The 25441-nt window shown below is 33.3% G+C and overlaps 2 protein-coding genes across 5 annotated transcripts in view; one reads left to right on the top strand and one right to left on the bottom strand.

Moving 5' to 3' along the window:
- Positions 1-8245, bottom strand: part of LOC106065228 (NXPE family member 1-like) — a 28545-nt gene extending 20300 nt beyond the window's left edge. The window contains exons 1-5 of one of the 4 annotated variants that reach the window (XM_056027639.1): positions 7893-8241; positions 7262-7347; positions 6404-6491; positions 2979-3193; positions 1326-1478 (exon numbers count right to left, since the gene is read on the bottom strand). In XM_056027639.1, coding sequence (XP_055883614.1) covers positions 1326-1478; positions 2979-2995 — 170 coding nt within the window. In that variant the 5' untranslated portion in view covers positions 2996-3193; positions 6404-6491; positions 7262-7347; positions 7893-8241. Of the gene's footprint in view, positions 1-1325; positions 1479-2978; positions 3194-6403; positions 6492-7261; positions 7348-7892 lie in introns of all 4 variants that reach the window. The other 3 variants (XM_056027640.1, XM_056027638.1, XM_056027637.1) reach the window with 3 other exon arrangements.
- Positions 8246-8712: 467 nt separating this feature from the next.
- LOC106065229 (polyglutamine-binding protein 1-like) lies at positions 8713-25418 on the top strand. The gene is made up of 8 exons (XM_056026408.1): positions 8713-8964; positions 16979-17165; positions 18050-18202; positions 19029-19126; positions 21285-21367; positions 22630-22708; positions 22812-22872; positions 25198-25418. The coding sequence occupies exons 1-8, from the start codon at positions 8868-8870 to the stop codon at positions 25343-25345; spliced, it is 906 nt and encodes a 301-aa protein (XP_055882383.1). The 5' UTR covers positions 8713-8867; the 3' UTR covers positions 25346-25418.
- Positions 25419-25441: the final 23 nt, after the last annotated feature.

Raw genomic sequence — 25441 nt, forward strand, 5'->3', positions numbered from 1 at the left:
AGTCTCTGTAAATCTAGCTGTGCATGTAAGATATTTTAACTCTGCTAAGTAATTGATTTCAAGGCTAATTCAGGCATCCCTTTCCATAATCTAGTGGCTACGGAAAGAAAGAGCACTTACAAGAATTGATTCTAGCAAATGGAATAACAAGCAAAATAGTTGTAAAAATTCTTTTTTTAAATACTAATATTCAAGTCAGAACTTCATGGGTGAAGGGTGGAACCTGGACACTGATCTCAAAAACGGCTCTAATAATTTTCCTAGAAATTTAACAGTGATGTATATCGCTGAGAAAAGAATTACTAGCTCGTTGTACACGCCGGGAAAAGTCTAGTTATAATTTTTCAAAGTAAAAGAAATAAAGTTTAATTTGGGTAGAAAACTAGGCCTAGATCTAGATCCAGCATTGTTTGTGAAAGGTCTATCGCGTTCTTGAAAGGACTATTGATTTTTTTTTATTTTTTTTTTGGTATTTTCGAATGTAAGGCTTTATTGATTCAATAGTTTAATAAATTAATGTTCAGGAAAATTGTGCGCAATGTCTTCTGAGTCGAGATCTAAAGGCCTATCATCGGAATATTATAAAGTGTAGTAGTTCTATAATTTGCCTAACCAGGGTTCTTTCTGGGATGGGGTGGTGTGAAGAGAATGGGGCTGGTCAAAAAAGGTTCTTTTGTTTTTTTAATTTCACATTCATTAGTTATTAAGAGCAACGCTATCGCTCTATAAGCTGTATAACCGAGGTATTGTCTTTTTTTTTTAAAAAAAGCACTTTAAATATTTTTCTCTTATATTTTCTTTTATTATGAGTTGTATAATGGAGTTATTGTCTTTTTAAAAAATGTATCTTTTAATGTTTTCTTTTTAAAAGAAAAGCTTATCTGTGGACTAAGAAAAGAACTTAAAATCACTGCCATGTATATCAATAATGCAGGAATAAACTCCTTTGTATTTGTTTTGTATATAAAAAAATTAATAAACACTAATTGACTGACCAATTCGTTAATTTTTTTTTTATTGTTTGGTGTATTGTCATTAGTTATGAATAATTATGCAAAATTTCAACTTTATCCGAGAATGGGAATTTAGAGAAAAAGCATTGCGTTTCATGTACAAAACGTAATAAGGGGAATAAGTTCATATATACTGTTACATATCTCAATAAGGAACATTTCTTTCCCTTATTTGTTACCAAACAAACAAAAAATAATAATAATTAATCAAATAAGTGATTACTTATAATACCCCCTTGTTAAATCTTCTAGATCGATTATTTTACTCTTAACATCATTTCGAATCCATTTGAACACTATTTTATGACTGACCTGGCATTGAGCAACTGAGCTGTGGAGAAAACGAAACTCGAAGCCTTTTTTAAATCGGTAATCGGCAAATCCATCAGATACTCTCTCTCAAAATCGTACCATGCGTCTTTTGGTGGTGTAGTCAAATACTCTCTGATCCACTGCGCTCCACAACTGACAGACGTGACAAACAGAAAGAAATAATACAACTGTTGGAGGTAAAATAACAAATTGTTTTGTGGCGCATCAAAATTCAGGGGCGGGCTATATGGGCATTCGTGCAAATGCCCGGTGTGCTGGCACCCAATGAGACTTTAAATTTTCTTGTAAAAGGGATTCCCGGTCTGTCGTGATTGTCACCTAAGTTTTTACAATGTAATATTGGTATATATATTGGGCCTTGGCCTCCTTCAGTCGTGGAACGACTATGGTTCATCTTAGAGCACACTTCCTCATGTGGCTGTGGAGCCCTATCCCGTCCACAAATAGCGACAATGTAATAATAGCCTAATAAAGCGGTTCTCAGATTTTTTTTAGCTGTTTGCGATTGCCCACTATGCGATGACACCCCCCCACCCCCAACAGTAAAATCCTGTCTTTGCTAATGTTGTAAAATGTTTGTAAATGTTTGACATGTTTCGCGTGTTCACTCATAGTTGAAATCAATATACTTCCTATTCCTAACCTCACGCTGGACGACGGGGGATTTTAGTGCAACCTTTACAAGATCAATACGAATGGCGTCTTCTGCTTCGAAACTAGTTTTGTATTTAGCAAGCTGTAAAATCCTGTTTCGCAAATATATGTTTTTGGAAATAAAACTCATTTAAGTTGACAAAGATGCCTAACAAGAGGGGGGGGGGGTATTTTTATAGTTCACTCTCACCGATATAAAATGCTTCCAACTGTGGTTTTGTTTTCTAATAATAAAAAACTGTTTTAGTTCAGCAAGAATAATAAATGGAAATGTTTTTAGAACTTTGCAGCTTGGCATTAATCTCACTTCAGTTGGGAGCATCAAACTTATTACAAAGCTTTGAAATCAGTGGGCAGTTTAAAACACTCGAGCTAACAAAATTGAACTTTAACCTTATCGTAAAATGTCGTCATTATATTTTCTTTTTTTAACGTTCTCAATGATTAAATAGCCTATCTAAAATGCTATACGTTACGAAGTGAAGTGCATGATACCGCAGGGTGCAGAGCTGGGTATCATTAATGAGTTGTGTTGTACAATTAGATATCCAAGTTCTAGCCATTGATGCGAGCGAGTATTCCTTTTTTAAGCATTATCAAACTTTACTCGTGAACAAGTAGAATAGATGCTCATCTAAATGGCGCACCATTTATGGCCCATGATGCATTTTAATGCCAGCAACGATTTAGCCACCAAGTCTGCCTTAGCTCAAAACCTTCTAATGAAATAGTAAGTTTTTTAAAAATTACTTTTAAATCTATATAGTTTTCCATCAACGGCTAATCTTTCTATTTTATCATTTTCATAAGTTGATCCTTTGGGTTAAGTATATTTGAGCTTTATATCTATTTCTGTTTCTATAGGATAAGACTGGAGTCGCTAACTTTACATTTCCCCAGGGGCCTAGAAAACATTTTCAAAAAGAAATTAACTTAAAGAGGGTACAGTTATTGATTAGAAAGACCCAGACATCTTACTTGACAGCGAGTGTCATTCTGTGGTGATCTTGCTCAGCTGTGAAACTCCCATTGGTAGCACTGCGCCAGTAGTCTCTAGGTCTAGACAAGATCTGTAGGCAAGTTTGGTTTGAGCCATACACAGAATTGACCAAGTCAAATCGTTCGACTAACTGGACACGGAACTGAAGATAATCTTGAACGTTGTTGATCAGTAACGTTGAGCCTTGTGCATTCTAGAAATCATTCGAAAATATTGTTTATAGACAAAAAGGCGTAGACCTATTTTAGATTAATCTTACATGCTTACACTTGGTTCTATTAACGAAAACAAAAGGCAAATACCAAGGCAAATAAATGTATCCTCAAACATTCAAAATAATATTGATGGGAGGTACACGAAAACTTGCTAAAGGAAAGACAATGACCGCCTTTTGGAGACAGGTTGGCCTTACCTACATTACATACTCTTAGATCTGTGTACGAGCCGTACGGCAAGTACTAAAAGACAATGGCGTCACTAGGGTGGGTGTCACCCGGTGCGGTCCACTCAGGATGTCAACCCCCCCCCCCGCTCCCTCCCACACACAGAGAAAAATTTCGTGTTTTTTTGTTTGTTTGTTGAACCATAATACACCTACTTTAGAATTGACTACATTCATTGATTATTTAACAACTAGAAAATGTCAGTTAAATTTTGAAATTCAGTGGTTACAATTTTCTTTAGTTCAGTTGTGCAACAATGCAACCTTAAGTAAATTAAAATGTTTTTTTTTCTTTTCTGGATTTCAAATTTGAAAACGTATCAATCACTAAAAACTAATTTCTTGAAAGATTTTATTTTTAATAAATTTACCCATTATGAAATTGTCGTCTGTTCCTTTGTCGAACGTGTTGTGCTTTTGGTAAAGAAAAAGTGGAATAAGCCACTAGTTTGTCAAAAGTTTAAAGGTAGGCCTAGTCTTATGATCGTTGACCTTCTAGTACATCCTTCCCAAAAAAAAAATCCAAGATAGGTAAAATAAAAGACAGCTGGCAATAGATCTTAAGCTGCACCTCTAAAGGCAATAATTTTAGAAAAAAAAATTCCTTTGCACCAAAATTTTAGGCAAGAAGCATTTTCTGAAAAAGAATAACCACATAGATTAAGTGAATATTATACACATCTATTGGAGGAGACATAGATTAAGTGAATTTTATTCACATGTATTGGAGGAGCGGTGGTTGAGAGGTAAAGCGCTTGGCTTCCGAACCCTGGGGGGCAGGTTCGAATCCTGACAAAGACTGGGATTTTTAATTTCGGGATCTTTGGGCACCTCTGAGTTCACCCAGCTCTAATGGGTGCCTGACATTAGTTGGGGAAAAGTAAAGGCGTTTGGTCGTTGTGCTGACCACAAGACACCCTTGTTACCCGTAGGCCACAGAAACATGACTTTTACATCATCTGCACTTTACACCACAATGTCTGAATGGGGAACTTTTATACACATGTATCAAATAGCTTTTCTGTTGGTTCTTAAAATTTATTTTCTCTACTCCTTTATGGCTCCATACTTCGAAGTTGCATTGTTTATATTCCTGAGCTCGACATATCAAATATTCAAGCATGCTAAGATATAAGTAGATCTCACCAGCTGTTTTTTCCAGTAAAAGTAAACTTATGAATCCGATCAGTGTTTACCAAGTCTGGAGTGCCTTCAAACAAAATACAAAGGTGCTTACAGTAACTTTGACTCTTATACGCATATATTTGTGAGACATATATCAGTTACATCATCTTATGGAAATTATATATTCAATAAAGAATCGTCGATAATATGGTCATAAAATGTCAAATATTCGGATTTTATAGAAACAGTCTGTGCAATATATCCTTCCATTGTTTTTCTTCTTTACATCAATTATAGCAACGACTGTTGTATTAGTACCCAGATGCCATTGTTTTCCGATTTTCCAATCCTGATGACTATTCTTTATACGTCTCTTGATATTCCAATTTCCGACTTTATATCCACCACCATTTTTGAAGTAACTAATTTTTATTTCTTTCTATAGAATTAGTTGAAAATAGTTGACAACAAAAAAATTACAATTTCTTACTTTTAAGTGACTAAATCATTCTCAACAGGAAGCATCAGAACTATTATTTTAACAACTGGTGTGCTTTTCCTTTTCCTCGGGATAATTTTCTGCGCAATTATGGAAATTGGCACTCGACAAAAACAATCTCATAAAATATTTAAATCTATATCATTCCACTGATTAATTGTAACATTTCCTTCTTCTTCGCTAGAGTTTCTTTTACAATCAACTTCTGAAATAACATCATCATCTTCAGAAATCTCAATTGTGGCTCAATTAATTTCATATTCTACAAAATTTACATACGCCCGAAGAACGTCGTCATTTGTTAAACGGTGACGAATTGGTTGGCATCCTGATATTACGATGCTAGCTACTATTTCAATAGATTCGATAAAGACCTTGTTAAAAATTAAAGCAGCGTTTATATACATGCAGCTAATACACATCTAAAAGTAAGGTTTCATATCTGCTTTTAAAGTAAAGTATGATGAAACGTTAGGAACTATTTGTATAATTTCATATAAAAATGTAAATATTTTTCAGTTGTGAACCACGTGTTCCAATATTTAGCAAATGACACTTACTTTTTAAAAAAATTGTCAGTTATTCCAAAAGTGCATTTTTTTTTACTTGAGTGTCACCCCCTAACCGTACCCTAACGGGTGTCACCCGGTGCGGACCTCACCCCCCGCACCCCCCTAGTGACGCCACTGCTAAAAGATCCATTTTTTTTTTTTTTTTTAAGTTTTCGGTAGCAATGAAACATTTATCAGAACTGCTAAAATGGGAAAATGACAAAATAGTCAAAACAGTTTTTAAAATGAGGTTGTGTCATCACTGGGCTTGTGAATGGATGATGTACAAGATGGACAAACATGCAAATACTGCTGATAAATTAAACCAGAAAGTTCTTTCTATGTTCTATGTTCTATGTTTATTTTCTTTATGGTGGCAAATACATAATTATAGAATGTAAACAAAAAAAAAAGTATGCTTTAAAGAATTGCCGTCCAACTTTTGTCGGGGTTTAATTAAATCCATTATTTACTTTACGGCTATCCTTACTGTAATCATTTCCTGGGCTAACAAAACTAATTGAGAACTTCATCTAGACTTTTTTTTATCAAAATGAAAAGTTTTGACCAATAGTGTCAATTATAAAATATCCAGTCGCATTCTCATATAAATAAATAAATAAATGTGTGTGTGTTTGTGTGTTTAAGTGTGAAAGAGATCGAGAGAGAATCGATAAACACACACACAATAAATAAGGCAAGTTCAAGACGTGATCCTACAATAAGCTTCATGTTGACAGAACCAAGTCAAACGTTGGAGTATTGATTGGAGAAAATTGTTTTTACCTGTTGTGGTACTAATTTTTGTGAGTATATCTTGTTTAGTTTACTTATGATAAGTTAATGCACTGGTAGGCCTATATGCTCTTTAAATCTAGGATAAAGAAAAACAAAAGAGAAAACATGAGCGTCTTTATGTCTTTTTATTAAAATTTAAAACTTCTAGCTTATACCTCCAACACCAAATCCTTTCATATGTTTTATACATGTGTATGCGCATAAGAAACACACACACATACACACACACACACACACAAGACGTATAAGATTATATGTCTTGAGCTAAGCATGAGTAATTACTACACAACTGTTACACATCAATTGATGTGTTATTTTAATTTATATGTCAGCTGTTAATTACAAGACAATCAATGCTTTTACAGCAATTGCTAATTGTATGACATTTTAAAGTCTAATGTAATATAATAAAAGTTAGAACTTTACTTATATTCATCTAGAAGGTTATCTGTTTGGTAGATGTTCCATCTAATTATTTTGAACTTTTAAAGTCACAATGTGTTCTTTTTTCCGTTTTGAGGTTGAAAATTGTAATTGTTCCTTCTAATATACAGACTTTTCTTATTAATATATGGCATTTGCATCTTTTTAACTTTTAGAATTATGTATAAATAGTAAAACTAGTAAGTTTGAATTCAGAACAGTTTTCAGTGAACTTGAAATTAATTTATTAATTTTTAATTTCCAAAATTATAAAACAAATTCAATACTTCTAAAAAATAAAGTCACATTTAAATTATAAGTACGCAGTTTAATGCTTCCACCGTTCTACGTGTGTTTGTGTTCATCTAATGGATAGACTATCATGGACGCTTCTATTCTCGCTCTGACTTGAGGATAACTTACTTCTGAATGAAGAGAATCCCATGGATCAAAATACAGCCGGAAATGAAAACTAAAACTGCTCTACGCTTTGAAACCATTACACTTGGCTGTAAATAAATCAATCAAAGAAGATAGTTGGATGATCAGTCACATAAAGTGCCAGTGGGTTGATTGAGATTGCGAAGCGTAAAAATCTATTCTAAAATAATAATAATGTAATAAAATATTATTAATAATAACGAAAAAACATGTATGAGAGTGTATGAAGTCATATCTCTGCCTGTCTGTCTGTCTGTCTGTCTGTCTCTCTGTATATATATAGAGAGAGAATCAGCTGTGAAGTAAGGGATCTTATGGAAATGCTTAAAAAATGCCAGTTTGAATATGAAAGCAGAACCTAACGGGAAAAAAAGCTTTTATTTTAAAAGATGATGGGTGCCATGTGGCCACCACAACGACCAACCGCCTTTACTTTTCCCCAACTAACGTCAGGTACCCATTACAGTTGGATGGACTCAGAGGCGCCCTAAAGATCCTGAAATTCAAAATCTCAGTCTTCACCAGGCTTTAAATTTTAAAACTGAAAAAGAGAAATAAAACCCCAAGAAATTACAAATGTATCTCGTTATAATCTTTAAAAGATTGTACTTACTACGACAGGATATAGGCACTAAGGCAACTAGCTGTTAACCTACCACAACAAAGAACAAACATTGAAGAAAAGATTCGTGGTCAGATTTAGTGTGTGTGACAAACAAGCATTAAGTCTGAATTAGAAACTATGTTCACCAGTCCGTCACAATTTTGTATGTACACTATGTAGATCGTGGCTTTCACAGAGCTTCATCGGCTTCTTGGTTGTCACTCGCTCACTCACAACTTGCAAGGTTTAGGATCGATTAAGTCGTCTAGAGATATGTCTACAATTCAATTGTCTATGCATGTTTTCTTTATGTCTGTATAGTTTTTCTATTATTTCCATTAATGAAAATCAGTAATGAGAGTATTTATGAAACTGGGCACAAGTATTTGATAATGAATACCGGTAGCCTTTTCTTAATGGAGGATCTTTCTTGTATATCGACTTTTTAACTACAGGAGAGACCGCAGAGGGGGAGGAGGGGGGGGGGAAGAGAGAGAGAGTGAAAGATTGGAATATGTGCAAAAATTCTCAAGTCTGAGAAGTCTGGGTGTGGATTTTATTACCCCCCCCCCCCTTCTTAGAAATAAGACCCATACAGCTTTTAGCTATATGGATTATGGCTACGGGAGGTAGCCTACTTGAAAAATATTCTTCTATTTTTCTCTAACGCTCCTAGCGACCTAATATTACTCGAGTAGTATAGTATATTTAATTTAAATATTATAAATCTAAATTACAAACGTGATGAATCACGTTCATGTTAAAATATCCTAATTTTTTTTTTTTTTTTGTAGACTTGAAATGTCTAGCGGATATCCTGTCCAGTAGATTACTTTCGTTTTTAATGTGTAAAGTATAACAACAGAAGATAGATTATCTATCCACCGACATAATAAAACAACTAGATTTTAGATCTAGATCTAGAGTATAGAATCTAGAGACCACTAGAGTTTATGTTCAAATAGTTAAATTTCTAAACAAAGAATGCCTCTGCCCGCAGCGCTTCAAGCCAGATTAGCTAAACGTGGCTTGTTAGATGTTAAAACCGATGCAAAAAATACTAAACCACCGGCCAAATCAGGTTAGTAAAGTTAGTTACTTATAGAGTCTTATTTAGTTTACTAGATCTAGATCTATAATATTCTATACATGAGTCAGTATACTACTAGATGTAGATTTAACTAGATCTATACTAGTATACTACTATAGTCTATACTCTATACTATCATAGTATAGTTTTAAAGTCAATTAAATTTTAGTTCAAGACTAAGAGTCTAAGTAGTCTAGATCTAATCTATCATCTAGTTGATCTAGTGAATCTAGTCTAGTTCTAGATCTCATAAGTATAATCTATGATCAAGAGTCTAAGTCAGAGCACTGAGAGTGTAACTGAGTAGATCTAAATCTAGAATTAATCTATAATTAATCTAGATCTAGATTGACTAGATAGATAGATCTAAATTCTACTTCTAGATCTACACTGGTGACTAAGCAGGGGCGGACTGGGTGTCAAAATCTGCCCAGGCATTTTCTATTTCATTCGGCCCATAAATTGTATATTATATTATATGATGGACATCCAATTCTAGGTCTACCTGCCCTAAAAATCATTATGTTAATGTATCGCTAGCTGTACACACGATTACAGTGAATATAGATTAAATACACGTCTAGATCAGACTCAGAGAGCCCCTTTTGTAAGAGAATACTATAAAACCAGTGGCGTAGCATCCATGGCGTGAAGGGGTTCAATGAACCCGTGCCCAAGACAAATTAGCGGCCCACACCCGTTGGTGAAACAACCATGGGGTCAGGGCCCCTCTATGCAACATAAGCTCTACCTTACGACCTCCAAGAAATATTTAATAGTTACATACATTTTCTGGACTTATATGGGGACCCATATATATCTCAAATAGCTTAAAGCCATTTCAACTCTAAATACTGCATGACGCGTGGGGGTCTCATATCGCGCCTTGTCCAATGACTGACTAATGAGCAATTGTGGCCTGCCCTACACTGCAAATTTGTAAAAAAAAATGGTTAAAAAATTATAAAGTTTCCTTAAAATATCCTAAACATCATAGCAATCTTTATATTAACTTCAAAACATTAACCCGTGTTTTCACCTAGAGTCATTGTAAGGAACTGCTTTCATCAGGTTTATGTAATGTGGTGACGGCGCATTGGTGGTGATGTTCGGTTCCCATACTCTCATTCTTTCCTTTGCTTTTACCCTCTGTTAATTAAATCTTTGATAGCATTTTTTTTTCATTTTTCCATTACCATAAATCTAGATTTAGACTTAAAATAGGTATTAAACAAGAAAAATAAACATCATACTCTGTTTGTTACTTAGAGAAACATTAAAGATGTTGACTTTTAACTACTTATCATCACTGTATTGGGAAGGAAGTTTATAACAAATATTTCTAAGATATAGTGTCACGAGTCGAGTCTGTGACCTATTTCGACCAGTTTCTAGAAGCTCGAGTTCAAACCAGTGCAAGTGTCCAGCGTAAACAAGTTAATTTTAGGTATCCAATCAAAGAAAGAGGTTAAGGGAAAAAATAGCACACGTCAGCTTCTAGAAGGTCAAAGTTACTAAAATAATTATCTGAGAAAGTTCCATGATTCTGGAACGTACGATCAAAGAAAGTATAAATAAGGGGAAAGTCAGTTAGACGGGGTCCTCGCATAGTAGTGGTTCTTGTAGAGCGATAGTCCTCGCTCGGTCCTCGCATAGTAGTAGTTCTTGTAGAGCGATGGTCCTCGCTCAGTCCACGATTAGTAATAAGTTTGTGATATTAGCGGGTCCATTAAGTAAAGTTTTAGTAGTTGAAGTTTAAGTTATACTAAGTGGAGTTTTATTTATCTTTAAGTTTTATTTATGAAGTGTCAAGTTGTTATTGAATTAAGAAGTTAATTTGATGTGAAAGTTGAAGAAGTTATTAAAGAAGTTTGAAAAAATACAGAGAGATGTTTCTTTCTTCATTTCATTGAATTGTCAAGTTTAATCATATAATCCCCGGCAAGTGTGATCGTCATTTCATATGAATTCATCAACTTATGAATACAATCCTTCGGCCAGTTCGTCACATATATGGCACCTCCGATAAATAAGGCAAGGCATCAATGAATACATGCATCTATAAATAAAGGCACCGACGAAGACAAGCATCACATACTGCATTTTCAAAGAATAAAGTCGGCACATTCTAGCAAGTACTACGAATTTAAAAGGAAAAGCCTCTAACAAATAAATCATAGCCTCTCTTAACGACAAAGCCTCAACTAAGCATTACAAGAAAAGCCTCTTTCAGAAAACTTCAACAAGACGTACATTCATTGCTACGAAAAGTATTTTATGATTGAAACTTCCAGTCAACAGGTTACATAATATTTGACAAAGATCTCGAGGACGTCCTGCAAGACAGATCATCTGTTTTAAGGTCAGTACCTTACATTTTATATTTACATAGCTGGGAAAGCTATATTTACTAAGCTGTGAAAGCTACATTTACTAAGCTGTGAAAGCTATATTTACTAAGCTGTGAAAGCTACATTTACTAAGCTGTGAAAGCTACATTTACTAAGCTGTGAAAGCTACATTTACTAAGCTGTGAAAGCTAAATTTACTAAGCTGTGAAAGCTATATTTACTAAGCTGTGAAAGCTATATTTACTAAGCTGTGAAAGCTATATTTACCTAGCTGTGAAAGCTATATTTACCAAGCTGTGAAAGCTATATCTACTAAGCTGTGAATGCAACGTTACTAAAGCTAGTTGTACATTAGTTTGTTTACAAATACTGACCACTTGCATTCCTCAAGAGGAGACACCGATCGATATTTAACTAGGTCAGCCATAGTTAACCTCTCACCTGTGGACAGGTGTCGGTCATCGCTAGTGTAGGCAGTACTTATAAATACTACAGTTATTAAGCTATTACAATGGCATTAGTCTCGTACCTGTGGAAAGCATACATCAAAGTAGCTGCTTACGGTAACATGCCACAAGAAAGAATGGAGGAATGGTGCACTCAAAAAGTAAATTACGAGATACAAAGACGTAAAGAAGACGAAGAGGCAGAAGAAAGAAGACGTAAAGAAGATAAAGAAACAGAAGAAAGAAGACGTAAAGAAGATAAAGAAGCAGAAGAGAGAAAAAGAATTAGAGAAGAAAAAAGAAGACAAGAAGACAAAGAGGCAGAAGAAAGAAGACGTAAAGAAGATAAAGAGGCAGAAGAAAGAAGACGTAAAGAAGATAAAGAGGCAGAAGAAAGAAAAAGAATTAGAGAAGAAAAAAGAATTAGAGAAGAAAAAGAGGCTGAAGAAAGAAATAGGATTAGAGAAGAAAAAAGAAGACAAGAAGAAAAAGAGGCAGAAGAAAGAAAAATGCTTAGAGACGACAAAAGAAGACAAGTAGACATAGAGGCAGAAGAGAAGAAACGCAAAGAAGAAATAGAAGAAGAAGAAAGAAAACTTAAAGCAAAAGAAGAAGAAGAAAGAAAACTTAAAGCAAAAGAAGAAGAAGAAAGGAAACTTAAAGAAATACAAGAAGAAGAAGAAAGAAAACTTAAAGAAAGAAAAGAAGAAGAAGAAAGGACACTTAAAGAAATACATGAAGAAGAAGAAAGAAAACTTAAAGCACGAAAAGAAGAAGAAGAAATACAAGAAACAGAAAATGAAACAGAAGAAAAAGAAACAAACATTATGGAAGGACCTTACATTGTTTATGAGTACAACAAGAATACTACTAACTTCAACTATTTAATAATGAAGAATTTAAAGCTGACCAGAAGAAAGATACAACTTTGACTAGAATGTACAAGAAGGCGCAAACAAATGTGAAGCAGCCAGGACTTAATGTACCTTATTTCAAAGAAGGAATACTTGTGAAGAAAAGTGTTAATTATGATACCTATGAGTTTGTTGAACAAATCATTTTACCACTGAAATATACTCAAGACATCATTGAAAAGAATCACAATTTTCTACATACCAAACTAGCGAGTGTGACGAGGACAAAGAAAAGAATTCTTGACAAATTTTATTGGCCGAGCATTACAAAAGATGTTAAGAAACATGTTAGTCAATGTCAAGTTTGTCAAATGGACAATTCTAAGAGAAACCAAGTTCATGAGCAGAATATGAAAGTTGAACAAAATTACGAACCAGTTGAAAATATTATATTAGACAAACATGAATCCAATGTTGATGAATTAAACAATTCTACATTTCACTCTAAGACAGAAGGTCTTCTGACATTGATGGACAATTTATGCAACAACCGTGATATGACTCAGCAACAAAGTAACATAAGTACTTCCAAAGAAAGTCAATTAGATTCAAACATATTTGTTTCGAATGAGTCACTGTCTAAGTCAAAACAAAATAACTCAGATACGAAAACATTTCAACAAGATTTTGATACAAATATTACAGTCATAGAGCCATGTGAAAAAACTAAAGAAGCTAAAGTCAACATTGAAAATGAAAGAGCATTAAATGAATACAGAAAGTTTAGAAATTTTAAACAAGGAGACAAAGTGAAGCTATGGTTACCTGACATGAGAAATAAACTGATTTATACATGGCAAGGTCCATTTACTATCATCAGAAAGATTTCAAACGTAACTTATGAAATCAACAATAACAAATATGTCAAAGTGTTTCATGTTCATATGTTTGAAAAATACAATGAGGATACAGATAATGAAAACTTATCAAAAGTACTAGAAGAAAATGTTACATGCTTAGGAACAATTCAAGAGGAAAATGAAGACAATATAAATGAACCATTACCAACGACATCAAAACAAACTGAATCTATCAAGCACATTGACATAGATCATTTAAAGCTGAAAAGTAAGAAAGACCTGTTGAATACAAGTGAAGAATATACTGAGATATTTCATGATGTTCCAAACATATCAACATTTATAGACAATGTGATTAACTTAAAAACTGACATACTTGCCAACTCAAATGTTCATTCTCTAACTTTGCACAATAGAGATTTACTGCAGAAAGACTTAACTGATTTATTAGTACAATGCATACATGAACATTCAAACTCACCGTTTTCTACTTCAATCGTTTTACAACGTAAACTGTCACTAAAAGAAAGATTTAGTGTCGATTTTGGACAGTTCTTGTTTGAACATATGAAAAGCAAAGAATCTTATAAGGACAATAGTTGTATGTTGCTTAAAGCTAAAGCTAGAATGAAAAGTATTCATGAACTGAGAGACATTTTGTACCAATTGAAACAACGTACATTTGTAGCTAAACTACAACTAAGCAAGTTTGTATTGAAACCAAAAGTGACATTTTTCAACATCAGAGTTGAACAAAACTCTCTGAAAACACATGATAATATTGTTAAACGTATTTTGAACTATAAAGAACCAAGAAAGAAAAAATGTACGGATAGACTAGAATTGTTTCAAGTGCCCGGACAGAAGAAATGTAAAGACAGACTAGAATTGTTTCAAGTACCTGGAAAGAAGGAAGTTGCAAATCTAACAAGACTGTACAGCTGGGACAAGATTTATTGTAATACTTATGTCATGCAATTGTTTATTACTTAGTATATTTGCATTAACACTGTTGTTATAATAGTTTTCGAAAAGAGTAATTTGGCATTGTACATGTTTAGATTTCATATATTGAAAAGTAAGTTAATATTCAGATATTCTGTATTAGCAAGTAATATGATGAAATGACATGTATTTTTCAGTATTGTGAAGTTGTATAATTTTGATATTTTCTTGTGTTACAAAAGTTAGAAAAACTCATGCTCAAATATCATGTAGAGACAAGTGATGTATGGAACTAAGATGTATTTTCTATAATATTAATTATATATGCTGAATATGTACAATATTTTGAATTTTGAATAATGTAAATGTAATGCAACAATTGTTTGAATTATCAGTTCTGTACTTTATAGGAACAATTTTTGTTAGATTTTTGTGTGCATATATTATAATAGAAATAATGTTATTTTACGCATTTTATATTGCATACAAAATGCTAAAAAGGCAAGGGGGTAATGTCACGAGTCGAGTCTGTGACCTATTTCGACCAGTTTCTAGAAGCTCGAGTTCAAACCAGTGCAAGTGTCCAGCGTAAACAAGTTAATTTTAGGTATCCAATCAAAGAAAGAGGTTAAGGGAAAAAATAGCACACGTCAGCTTCTAGAAGGTCAAAGTTACTAAAATAATTATCTGAGAAAGTTCCATGATTCTGGAACGTACGATCAAAGAAAGTATAAATAAGGGGAAAGTCAGTTAGACGGGGTCCTCGCATAGTAGTGGTTCTTGTAGAGCGATAGTCCTCGCTCGGTCCTCGCATAGTAGTAGTTCTTGTAGAGCGATGGTCCTCGCTCAGTCCTCGATTAGTAATAAGTTTGTGATATGTTTGTTTTACATGTTTCGGATGTTCCTTCAGAGTTGAAGATAATTACTTCCTAGTCCAAACCTCCCGCAGGACGACGGGGGATGGAGCGGGCAGGGTTTGAACCCTGGACCATCGATAAATCTGAACGACAGTCCAGCACGCAAACCGCACGACCAGGCAGCCATCCATATTAGCGGGTCCATTAAGTAAAGTTTTAGTAGTTGAAGTTGAAGTTATACTAAGTGGAGTTTTATTTATCTTTAAGTTTTATTTATGAAGTGTCAAGTTGTTATTGAATTAAGAAGTTAATTTGATGTGAAAGTTGAAGAAGTTATTAAAGAAGTTTGAAAAAATACAGAGAGATGTTTCTTTCTTCATTTCATTGAATTGTCAAGTTTAATCATATAATCCCCGGCAAGTGTGATCGTCATTTCATATGAATTCATCAACTTATGAATACAATCCTTCGGCCAGTTCGTCACAATAGAAGCGATAATTACATTTAACGTGAAATAGTGAATGACTCTTTAGTCGTCTGGTATGTGCACTGGACAGTCATTCGAATGGTCTCGGGTTTATACCCTGACACAGCATCAAAGTTGTTTGTTTTCCAAGCGAATTGCCAAAATAAAAAAGAAAGAAAAATGATAGGCCTACTAATGACTTATTTTCATCAACTAGCTTGCCAAACATACAGACAACATGAAAGACTGAGAACGGTGGATGGTGAATACAAGGAGCATATTGAAGAAGTTGATAAGTAGGCCTACTGGCTGAAAATAACTCATCGCATAATGAATGTTAGTTTTAACTGAAGCATGAAGCAACCTTTCATTTGGTGGTCATCGCGAAGAGGTTAGGTGAAACAAGTAACAAAGACAATGTCTTAGCAGTACATACATTCTTAAGAGAAAAAAAAAGCCTTTACCTCTACCCACAGAGTCAAAAGGAGATACTAGACCTGTTGGGCAATGCCCTTTTAGCAAAACACTTAAAGGAGATCCAATGTGTGCCATTTTTCTCTATCATGATTGACAGCACACAAAGAGAATTAAATTAGCATTATTTTCTGAAATTGTTTTGTGAACTTCAATGACGAACTACAAAAGAAATAGGAACCAGAGAGTCAATTGTAAGTTTTTATATTTGCGAGAACCAGAAGTCTGCAGGATTGAATGAACAAATACTCTTAATAAATAATAAAATATCATGATCTCTCTTCAAATACACGCAATGCTTTTTTCAATATGAGCGAACAGTACAATAGCCTCAGCTAGGGATTTTGGTGCTCGGGAGGCTTGACCTCTTTAGGGGCCCCTGCATTATAACATGCGACATCCTGAAGAAAATATGTTGAAACATAGACAAGTTTCGGGAAAGACTTGAACAACTGGGCAACCAGGTATCAATCCCTTCTAACCTTCACTTTCGTTATCCTGCTGTCCATAAAAAAGATTGTTCAAAATAATATAGTAATTTGGTCCCGCATAGCCACCCAGGACCACATGTCTAAAAGAAGCAAATAAAAGACTTAAAAGTATACGTTAAATTAGAATCACTATCTATGTTTTAATTAAAGTTGTATTCAAAGTGTTCAAGATATTTCGTATTCATAATTAGGGTTGCTTCCTTTCCACAATTTTATGTTGATTTTCAATGAAATAAAAAACAAATATTTTAACATTTGCAGAAGAGGTTGAAGAAGTATTTGCTGAAGATTATGATGACCCATCGAAGCCAGATACTGCTACTGTTGCTGTGCCTGTACAGCCTACTGTCCCTGTTGTGACTAAAGTTACACAGCCACTCTCTCAAGCTATAGTTGATGCTGTTGGTGATGGACCCTTATTTTTTGAAACAACAGCTTGTCCCAATAGGTTGTATTATGTTTTCGTATGAATAATTATCTATTTTTTTAATTAGATTTTAACCAATAACCTGTAAAACAAAATCAGTTGTAGAAGTTGAGCATAATAATTATACTTCAATGACAGTGCATGTGTTATAAACTGTATTGTATGTAATACCGGTATTTGAAGATATTCATTCAATAAACAGTAAATAAAAAGTTACTTTTTTTCTTTAATTGCCTTTGTATAGCTGTTCTTTCATTCTATTGCATGCTCAGTGCACTATGGTCCAAGCTTTTTTTTTTTGTAAAGGCGTGTTGGGGGGGGGGATCTGGAAAAAGTTTTCCGTTTGTCTTTAGGCTCTCAGCAAATAAAAAAGTCAGGATTCGAACTAAAGCCCCTTTGATTGGTACTCATTGGTACCATATTTTCTGTAAGAAAACTTTAAAAAAAAACAACAATGAGGTGGAGAAAAAAAATACATTCAATAATATTAAACTATGATACATATTGTTAGCATTTTTGCACTGTATCACAAAACGTAACTTTTTTTAGATAGGGTACCAACTTTTTGAATAATTAACTTTTTTAGATAGGGTACCAACTTTTTGAATAATTAACTTTTTTAGATAGGGTACCAACTTTTTGAATAATTAACTTTTTTAGATAGGGTAACAACTTTTTGAATATGTACTTATCTTCATTTAAGGATTTCTTTTGATCTGCTTTGTTTCCTGTTAGTCTTGTCTGTAAATCCCAAATCTCACACCTACATGTATACAATACCTATTTTTCACTTTTGACGTGACTTGACTTTTGGTCTTGACTTCTATTAAACTGATGCTTCATGAGTTTCAATAATTTAATCTACAAATATATGAATCATTAACAATATGACTAATATTTTTCAGGATTAATCCCTATCACGAGTGTGTTCCCTATTGTAAAAATCGTTATGGAATGCGTGAGTGGGATCCAGATATAAGCATGATGAAACGAAGAGAAAGAATGCTAAGTAACTATCCATTACCTGAAGGTTGGGTGGAAGTTGGCGACTATGACACGTAAGTTTCAGTCCTATCAGAATATGTAAGTGCTGGAATACTTTTATTTTTTTTTTTTTTAATTTACTTTTTTGAAATTGTAATACCAGACTTTTACATCTCAACAGCAAAAAGATGGCTAGTTGAAGACATAGAATACCTGACATTAAGGGACTTTAAGATTAGGTTGATTTATGAGATGAATGGCATAATAACCATGTTTTGTTTTGCTTTGAAATTTGAATATAATGAGGGCTCAAAGTAAACTGTAAAAATTGTTGTTTTGTGAAAACTAATAGTTTCAAGGTCATTGTTAAGTTTTCACAAATGAGCTGTAAAGACCTAGTTTAGTTGAATAATAAATAGGTTGGGTCTGCTTGGAGTTAAGTTTATTTGGCTTTTTTTTTTTTTTTGCCACGTCAGCTTTTTTAATTGTAAAATCAGCAACTCAAGCTGCTACCAAGATGACAGCAAGCAAAATAAAATAGATTGGCAAAAAAAAAAGCAAATGTTAATCAAACTGATTTAGGCACAACCTAATTAAGGATTTAAAAAAAAAGCCAGCAGTATAAGCAAAATTATATCTTGTGGAGGCCATCTTTCTGTTCAGACAATTTTTAACAACGTATTTCAAACATTGATAATTTACATTTTTGTCTCTAAAATGGCAGAAACTAATAGTTCAGTTGCTGCTATTATTTTGTGTATTGACCTCTTCTGTTTTACTGAAGTTTCTTTTTGTATTAAAGTCTCATAGGTATATCTACTTCGCTTTGTTTTTGTTTCGATGTTGAATCCAAAATGTTTGTGTTTCAAGTGACAACTTTTTGTTCTTACTTCTCTGTAGGGGGCGTTACTATTATTGGAATATTAACACAGATGAAGTGTCATGGTTGTCACCGTCACATCCAAAAGCTTCAATTACTAGATCTGCTGAAAGTTTAGGTCAGTAGTGAAATGTGCATTAAGCAAGCTTATTGTATATTTATGTGTAGAAAAAAAGTAAATGCTCTTGGTGTAGGACCTTTTAAAAAATGTATTTATTGTGTCTCCAAATGAAAAGGGAGGTACAGGTAAGTCTACTGTTTTGAAAAACAGTTTGGTGATCATCAGAAGTTAAGTTCCCATTTCAGACCTTGTGATCTATGGGGCAGATGATGTAAAGGTCATCTGTTTATGTGGCCTAATGTTTACGAGGGTGTCATGTGGCCAACACAACGACCAACGGCCTTTACTTTTCCCCAACTTCTGTCAGGTACCCATTAGAGTTGGGTGAACTCAGAGGCGCCCTAAAGGTCCCGAAAGTAAAAATCTGTCTTCACCAGGATTTGAACCCAGGGCCAGAAGTGATGACTTTGAATTCCAGCACTTATTTGCTGAGTCCGAATGTCTGTCTTAGAATTATTGGGGAGGGGGGGGGGATGCTGGAATTTCCAAAAAAAATAAGCATCAAATTTTATCTTCTTCATTGAATGTTAATTGTATTCTTGAATGTTTGAAAAGCGTAAACTACAACATACCGGTACACAAAAAAAACTAAACAAGTTCGCAAAAGAAGCTGAAAAAAACTGGCTTGAAAATCTATAACTGATAGGATGACAACTTCTTGTGTACCTGAAGCAAAAACGAAGAGGGCTAGCAGAATCAGATGTCAAAAAACGAGGCTAGACGAGACATGCTTTCTATATTTTATGGCCGATCTGGCGGTTAAAAGCACAGTGTCTAAAAATTATAATCTGCATCTTCAACAGGAATGTGAAAGCATTTCTTTTATATGACGCAGAGACTTGAAGGGCAAGCTCCAAGCATTCACTATCAAATTTTTGCATCACATAATTGATGTTAGATAGCTGAACAAAATTTCAAACAATGGTTTGTGGGTAGAAAAAAACAGCACAGATAGAGCCAGAAATAAAAAAAAACACAAATGGGGTTGAATGGGGCATGTATTGCAAAAAACAGCAGAAAGCCTTGCTAAACAGGTTTTAGACCGGAACCCGCAGGGAGAGAGAAATGCCAGAAGACCAAAGCAAACATGAAGAACATTTATAGACCATGAAGCAAAGACGGCAGGATGGACATTGACCCAGCTGAGTGGAATGGCCCAGGACAGTATGTGATGGCATTGTGCTGTGTTGTCCTATGCTCCACTGGGAGTCAAAAGGATTAAGTAAGCCAAGTTATATGATGACATCACTGTTTTACTCTACATTTATGTTCTACATTCTAAAGTATCATTTTTTTTATCTTCTTTCTTCTTCATATATTGTTAACAGACACAGTCACCGCTTAAAAACCTTTCTGGCACCATGTTATAAATGTGATGTCATTTTATCCACTTAACAAGTCTACAGCGACACTGAATTCTTTTCAGAAGTTCATTGTATCTTATAGTATAGAGTTATTGTCAAAATTAAATTTTTTCTAAATCAATTGATATTTAACCTTTGTTAAACCAATATTAGAATATACATCCTCTGGGACCTCTCACCTAAAGAAAACATTAAGAAACTAGAACACATACAAAATAGAGCTGTGATATTTATAACAAACAAATATTCACACTTGACTAGAGTAACAGCATTAGTAAAATCACTAAATTTAGAGACACTTCAGTACAGAAGATTTAAAAAGTTAAGTAACAATATTACATAAAATGCTGAAAAATAACTTACAAATACTAAACAGAACTTAAAAGGTACAAAGATAAAAGCACATTTCTTATTTCATATGCTAGGACATATTCATGCAAGTGATTCTTCTTCCCTAGTGCCATTAAAACATAAAGGGGGTTGCACGAGTCAGCCAAGAAAACCATGCACAACTAGATGGACATGCATAGAATGTAATTATATTCTGTTTTGAAGGATCTTCTGTAATTTATAAGATCAAATAAACCATTTGGGCTAGGAATATTCAGGTACTGGTTGTCATTTGCAAGTCATTGTTTACCATGATCAATCAGTACACACACTGACACATCTAGGCAGTTTCGTCCTAAGACAGGTTGCTTTTTTCCCACATACAGTAAGCGTTTTATTTATGCTTTTAGAAACTAATGTTAAAAAGTACCTCATTAAGAAAAACAATATTTTATCTCCAGGTCTTGTGGGTAAAGTTGGTAACTTGGATGTTGGTTGGGAAAACACAGTTGATCTAGCCACTCTTGCTGCATTTAATACTGATGTAAGTGAAGAACTTGTAGTTTTTTGTGCATACTTTTAATAATATATTTCTTTGACTGTAGTGCGATGGGTCTATATGCATGTATATTTAGAAAATAAAAACTTAATTTCAAATTAATTAATTTTTTGTGGTTTACTGTCGGCAAGTGATAGTATTTAGTGATTAGGTCCAGGATTTGTGCTATTCTAAAGCTTGCCAGATTTTCAATAATGCAATAATATTGTCGACTGTTGAATTGTAAAAATACCAAAATCTTTTTAAAATTGATGTTATACCACTTAAACCTGCCAGTGTACAAGTTCTTATTCAAAGATATTGCACAGCCCAACAAATTCATGATCTAGAAACTACCTTTAATTTCAAGAAGGCATTGGAAAGAGAAAGGTATTAGGTTAGGATTGGGAAAGAATAGCATCAGTATCATCATAAGTAAAATAAGTTGGAACCTCAATGACAAACAAATTCAATATGTATCAACACCAACTTTGAAGATTCAAATCCACTATTGACATCGAAATGGCTGTTTACTTTCTCACTATCATGTTCTATGTCTTCTTAATGAGAAAAATATAGACAGAACAAAAATTAAAAAAAAGAAAAAAGGAATGGATAGCAGACTTGTGACATATTGACTAGGTTTCAGAACCTTAATGTATTGTGTTTTAAGGAAAGTCAATAGATCAACAAAAATGTTCAAGTCTTCACCAGTGGCATCAGGAGTTTGAGACATAAAACTAGAAAGAATCTAGAACTATCATGTTAAGAGAAAAATAAAACCTTCAACACAAATATCTGGGGAGTTTGCACAAGAGAAATGAGATGGTCTGAAACTTAAAAGGCTGAAAAGACAACACTTTTTGTGAGGAAGTACTTAATTTGATAAAGATGTGTAATGGTCTTTATGATGACCTATTAACCATTTAAAAAGACATTAGCTCAAGTTGAATCGCCATGAGCATAATATCATGCAAACACCTAAGAGGAAAGTACTAATTGAAGAAGGGACTGGTAAAAGATACTACACTGAACCAATATCAATGAATCGATAGGCCATACAATGGATAAGAGATCATGAGCAGGCTAAAAAACTTGGGTGGAAACCTGTGTTCTGACTAATATCCAGCAGTCTATTGGAATGTGAAGAGTTTATCTTTAAGTTTGTTTAATTATATCAATATGTTTATGTTTTTTTTTTATATTACGGATATCTGTATATACAAAAAAATTTTGAAAAAAAAACATCCATATATATCATCTTTCAGAGTGGAAGTGATACTTCTCTATCTGATGAAGAAGATTTTGTGGAAAAAAAAAGAAAGTTACAAAAACGAGGGAGGCAAGGTAAATTGAATTTTTTTTTATTTTTAATATTTTTTTGCTATTAAGTGCTCTTGGTTATTAAAAACTCAAGCTTATCTTTAATTATCAAATTTATATTTCATAGGTCAAGGCAAAAAGGATGATCTTGACCCAATGGATCCGGCAGCTTATTCAGATATACCCAGGTAAATTAGAAATCTTACTTGTTTTAATTAGAATTTTCACTTTAATGTTTCAAGACTTTCAGTGCATTATTTCCCCCATTATTTTTGAATTTCTTAGACCTATTCATTAAGAAAAACTTTTTAGGAATTTATTCTTTTAATTATTTGAGAATATAAAACAATCTTATATAATATTTTAAAAATTTGTCGCAACTAAAAATAAACTTATCCCCTTGTAGCCCTTTTTTTTTAATGAATATGCTTAGAATCTGCCACAATAACCCATTGGCTGCGGGACATCTCTCCCAGCGACGGCCTGTCAACCCCTAAAAGCACAGGACATCTCTTCAAATGACCCTTTTACCCTACCTTAGTTTCATTGCATTTTTTAATCTTAATTTTTAAGTAGCAATACTTGAACTATTTTTTTCTATACAAGAGTTCTTCGTCCTATGTTTACATAGAAATAACAAGCTTCTCTGGCCTTATTTAGACATTTATTTGATTTTTTTTTAACAATTGTTGTTTATGATTGTTGATCTGTAAAAACGACACCTTGGCTACAGTAGTCCAAGACACACCCATAATGCTTACTACTGAAGAAACTTTTTATAGAAATTATTCTATAATTTATCACAAATAAATAGTGATAATGAAGGTTTTGATTGTGATTAGAATCATCATTAGATCTAGATAGGTCTAGATAAGTAAATTTAGCATAGGATGAAGCAGATTTGTATGTTATATATATAGTATTTAGATCTAATATTGTCATAAGGCTAAGTCTAGTTGTAGAGCGTAGATCGAGATTGACTAAGCCTAAGTTCTTATTTCTAGATCTAGATAAATCTCTAGAACTACATCCAATAATCATCCATTGTGGTCATTTTTTGCCCATTTTATATCATTTTTACTAAGCTTATATCGATTCATTCTGTCTGTCTGGTAAAAAGTTGGTACACGTTATTTCTCCCACGCACAATCTCGGATCAAGCTGAAATTTTTCACAATTACTTCTTTTACTTGACAACATTAGAGTCAGTGTTAAAAATAACCAATTAGTTAGCTAATTATCAATAATTATTTATTTTGTTACATAGCTGGAAAGAGCTTGTACTTGACTGAAGTGGTGTTATAAGCTGAATTAGTCCCCTTTATTGGTCATTGTCTGATTCATAGTGAACACAAACATGAAATAGGACAAGACTATTTTAGATCCATAATTTATACAAATGAACAGTAATAATGAAAATCTACGTCTAGATCTGAGGTAAAATTAATAAGAATTGGTGTTGTCCTTCGGCTAGTTTGAGATCTACACTTATATCTCTCACCTACATATGTCTTGCACTAGTCTTGTATTAGAATCAAAGATGTTTTTGGAAAATAAAAGTAAGAGAAATGTACATCAAAATCCCATTGATTCTGTACATAATATTTGAGTACATTTGATTGATAGATTTAGTATGGCACCTGTATCTATGTTCATTGGTAGCAATAATTTTCCCTTTTTACTGACTTGAAAGCCAGGTAAAAATAATAATATAATCTTATATTTAAATGCCAAGATGTTTACATTTTCACATTCTCCATTCATTTACCTTTAATTTGATACCAAAAATGTTAAAAAAAAATTATTTAGCCATGTTTGAAAAATATTTATTTTCTAAAAAAATTGCTTTAAAAAAAAAATAAATACTGCAGTCATTGAGTTTAATGATTGTGCATTTTGATTTACATAGATCCCTGGAAGCAGTAACATCTTTCAGGTTTTTTTTTTTTTTTAAAACAAAGCTTTTATCAACTCTGTCTGGTAAAAAGTTTGTACTCATTATTTCTCTCACCCCCAATCTCGAATCAAGTTGAAATTTGCACAATTATTTCTTGTACATGACAAAAAATTAGTTAAAGTATTGGTAATTAATTATTTTGTTTGGTATTGAACAAGGGAAAGAAATCATACTTGACAAATGTGGTGGTATAAGTTGAATTAGTCCCCTTGAGGAGGCTTGAGTCCTGAGTGAATAAGTATTTTTTTTTTTAATTTAAAAAGCAATCAAAGTAACGTTCACACAGATACCCCCTCCCTTTCCTAAACTGGTCCAAAACAAGTGATAGGATGATAGCACATCAAGAAAGCTAAAAGCATGACATTGCGCTAAACAAAAAACAATGGGTAAAAATACTTTCTAATCACACAGATTTATTATTGTTATTCTAGATCTATGACAGTTGACTGATCCAAACTAATTGATACAATTACACCTAATATAAAAATTGTTTTTTTTTAAAGTATTTAAAAAAAAAATGTTTTTTTTTTTTGTTTTTAATCAATTCAAAAAACAGGGGTGGCTGGAGTGATGGTTTAGATCAGAGAGGCAAAGCCAAAACAGGAGTGGACAGCACAGCTTCAGGCCCTCTATTCCAACAGAGACCTTATCCCAGCCCTGGTGAAATTCTTAGAGTTAATCAAGGGTTAAAAAAGAAAAAATAAATTACACTTTTTTTTAAAATAAATATTTGTTTTGAATTATTGTTGAAATATTAAACTATTGTTTTAAAGATTATGAATTTTTTAAACTTGATGTTT

The sequence above is a fragment of the Biomphalaria glabrata genome, chromosome 4, assembly GCF_947242115.1.
Source record: "Biomphalaria glabrata chromosome 4, xgBioGlab47.1, whole genome shotgun sequence".
Classification (NCBI taxonomy): Eukaryota; Metazoa; Mollusca; class Gastropoda; family Planorbidae; genus Biomphalaria; species Biomphalaria glabrata.

What these genes read in the sequence shown, in the direction of transcription:
- LOC106065229 (XM_056026408.1), top strand. Translation starts at nt 8,868, where the DNA reads ATGCCTCTGCCCGCAGCGCTTCAAGCCAGATTAGCTAAACGTGGCTTG. An exon ending in ACAACAGCTTGTCCCAATAG is followed by an intron (nt 17,166 to 18,049) that starts GTTGTATTATGT and finishes AATATTTTTCAG; the next exon opens with GATTAATCCCTATCACGAGT. An exon ending in GAAGTTGGCGACTATGACAC is followed by an intron (nt 18,203 to 19,028) that starts GTAAGTTTCAGT and finishes ACTTCTCTGTAG; the next exon opens with GGGGCGTTACTATTATTGGA.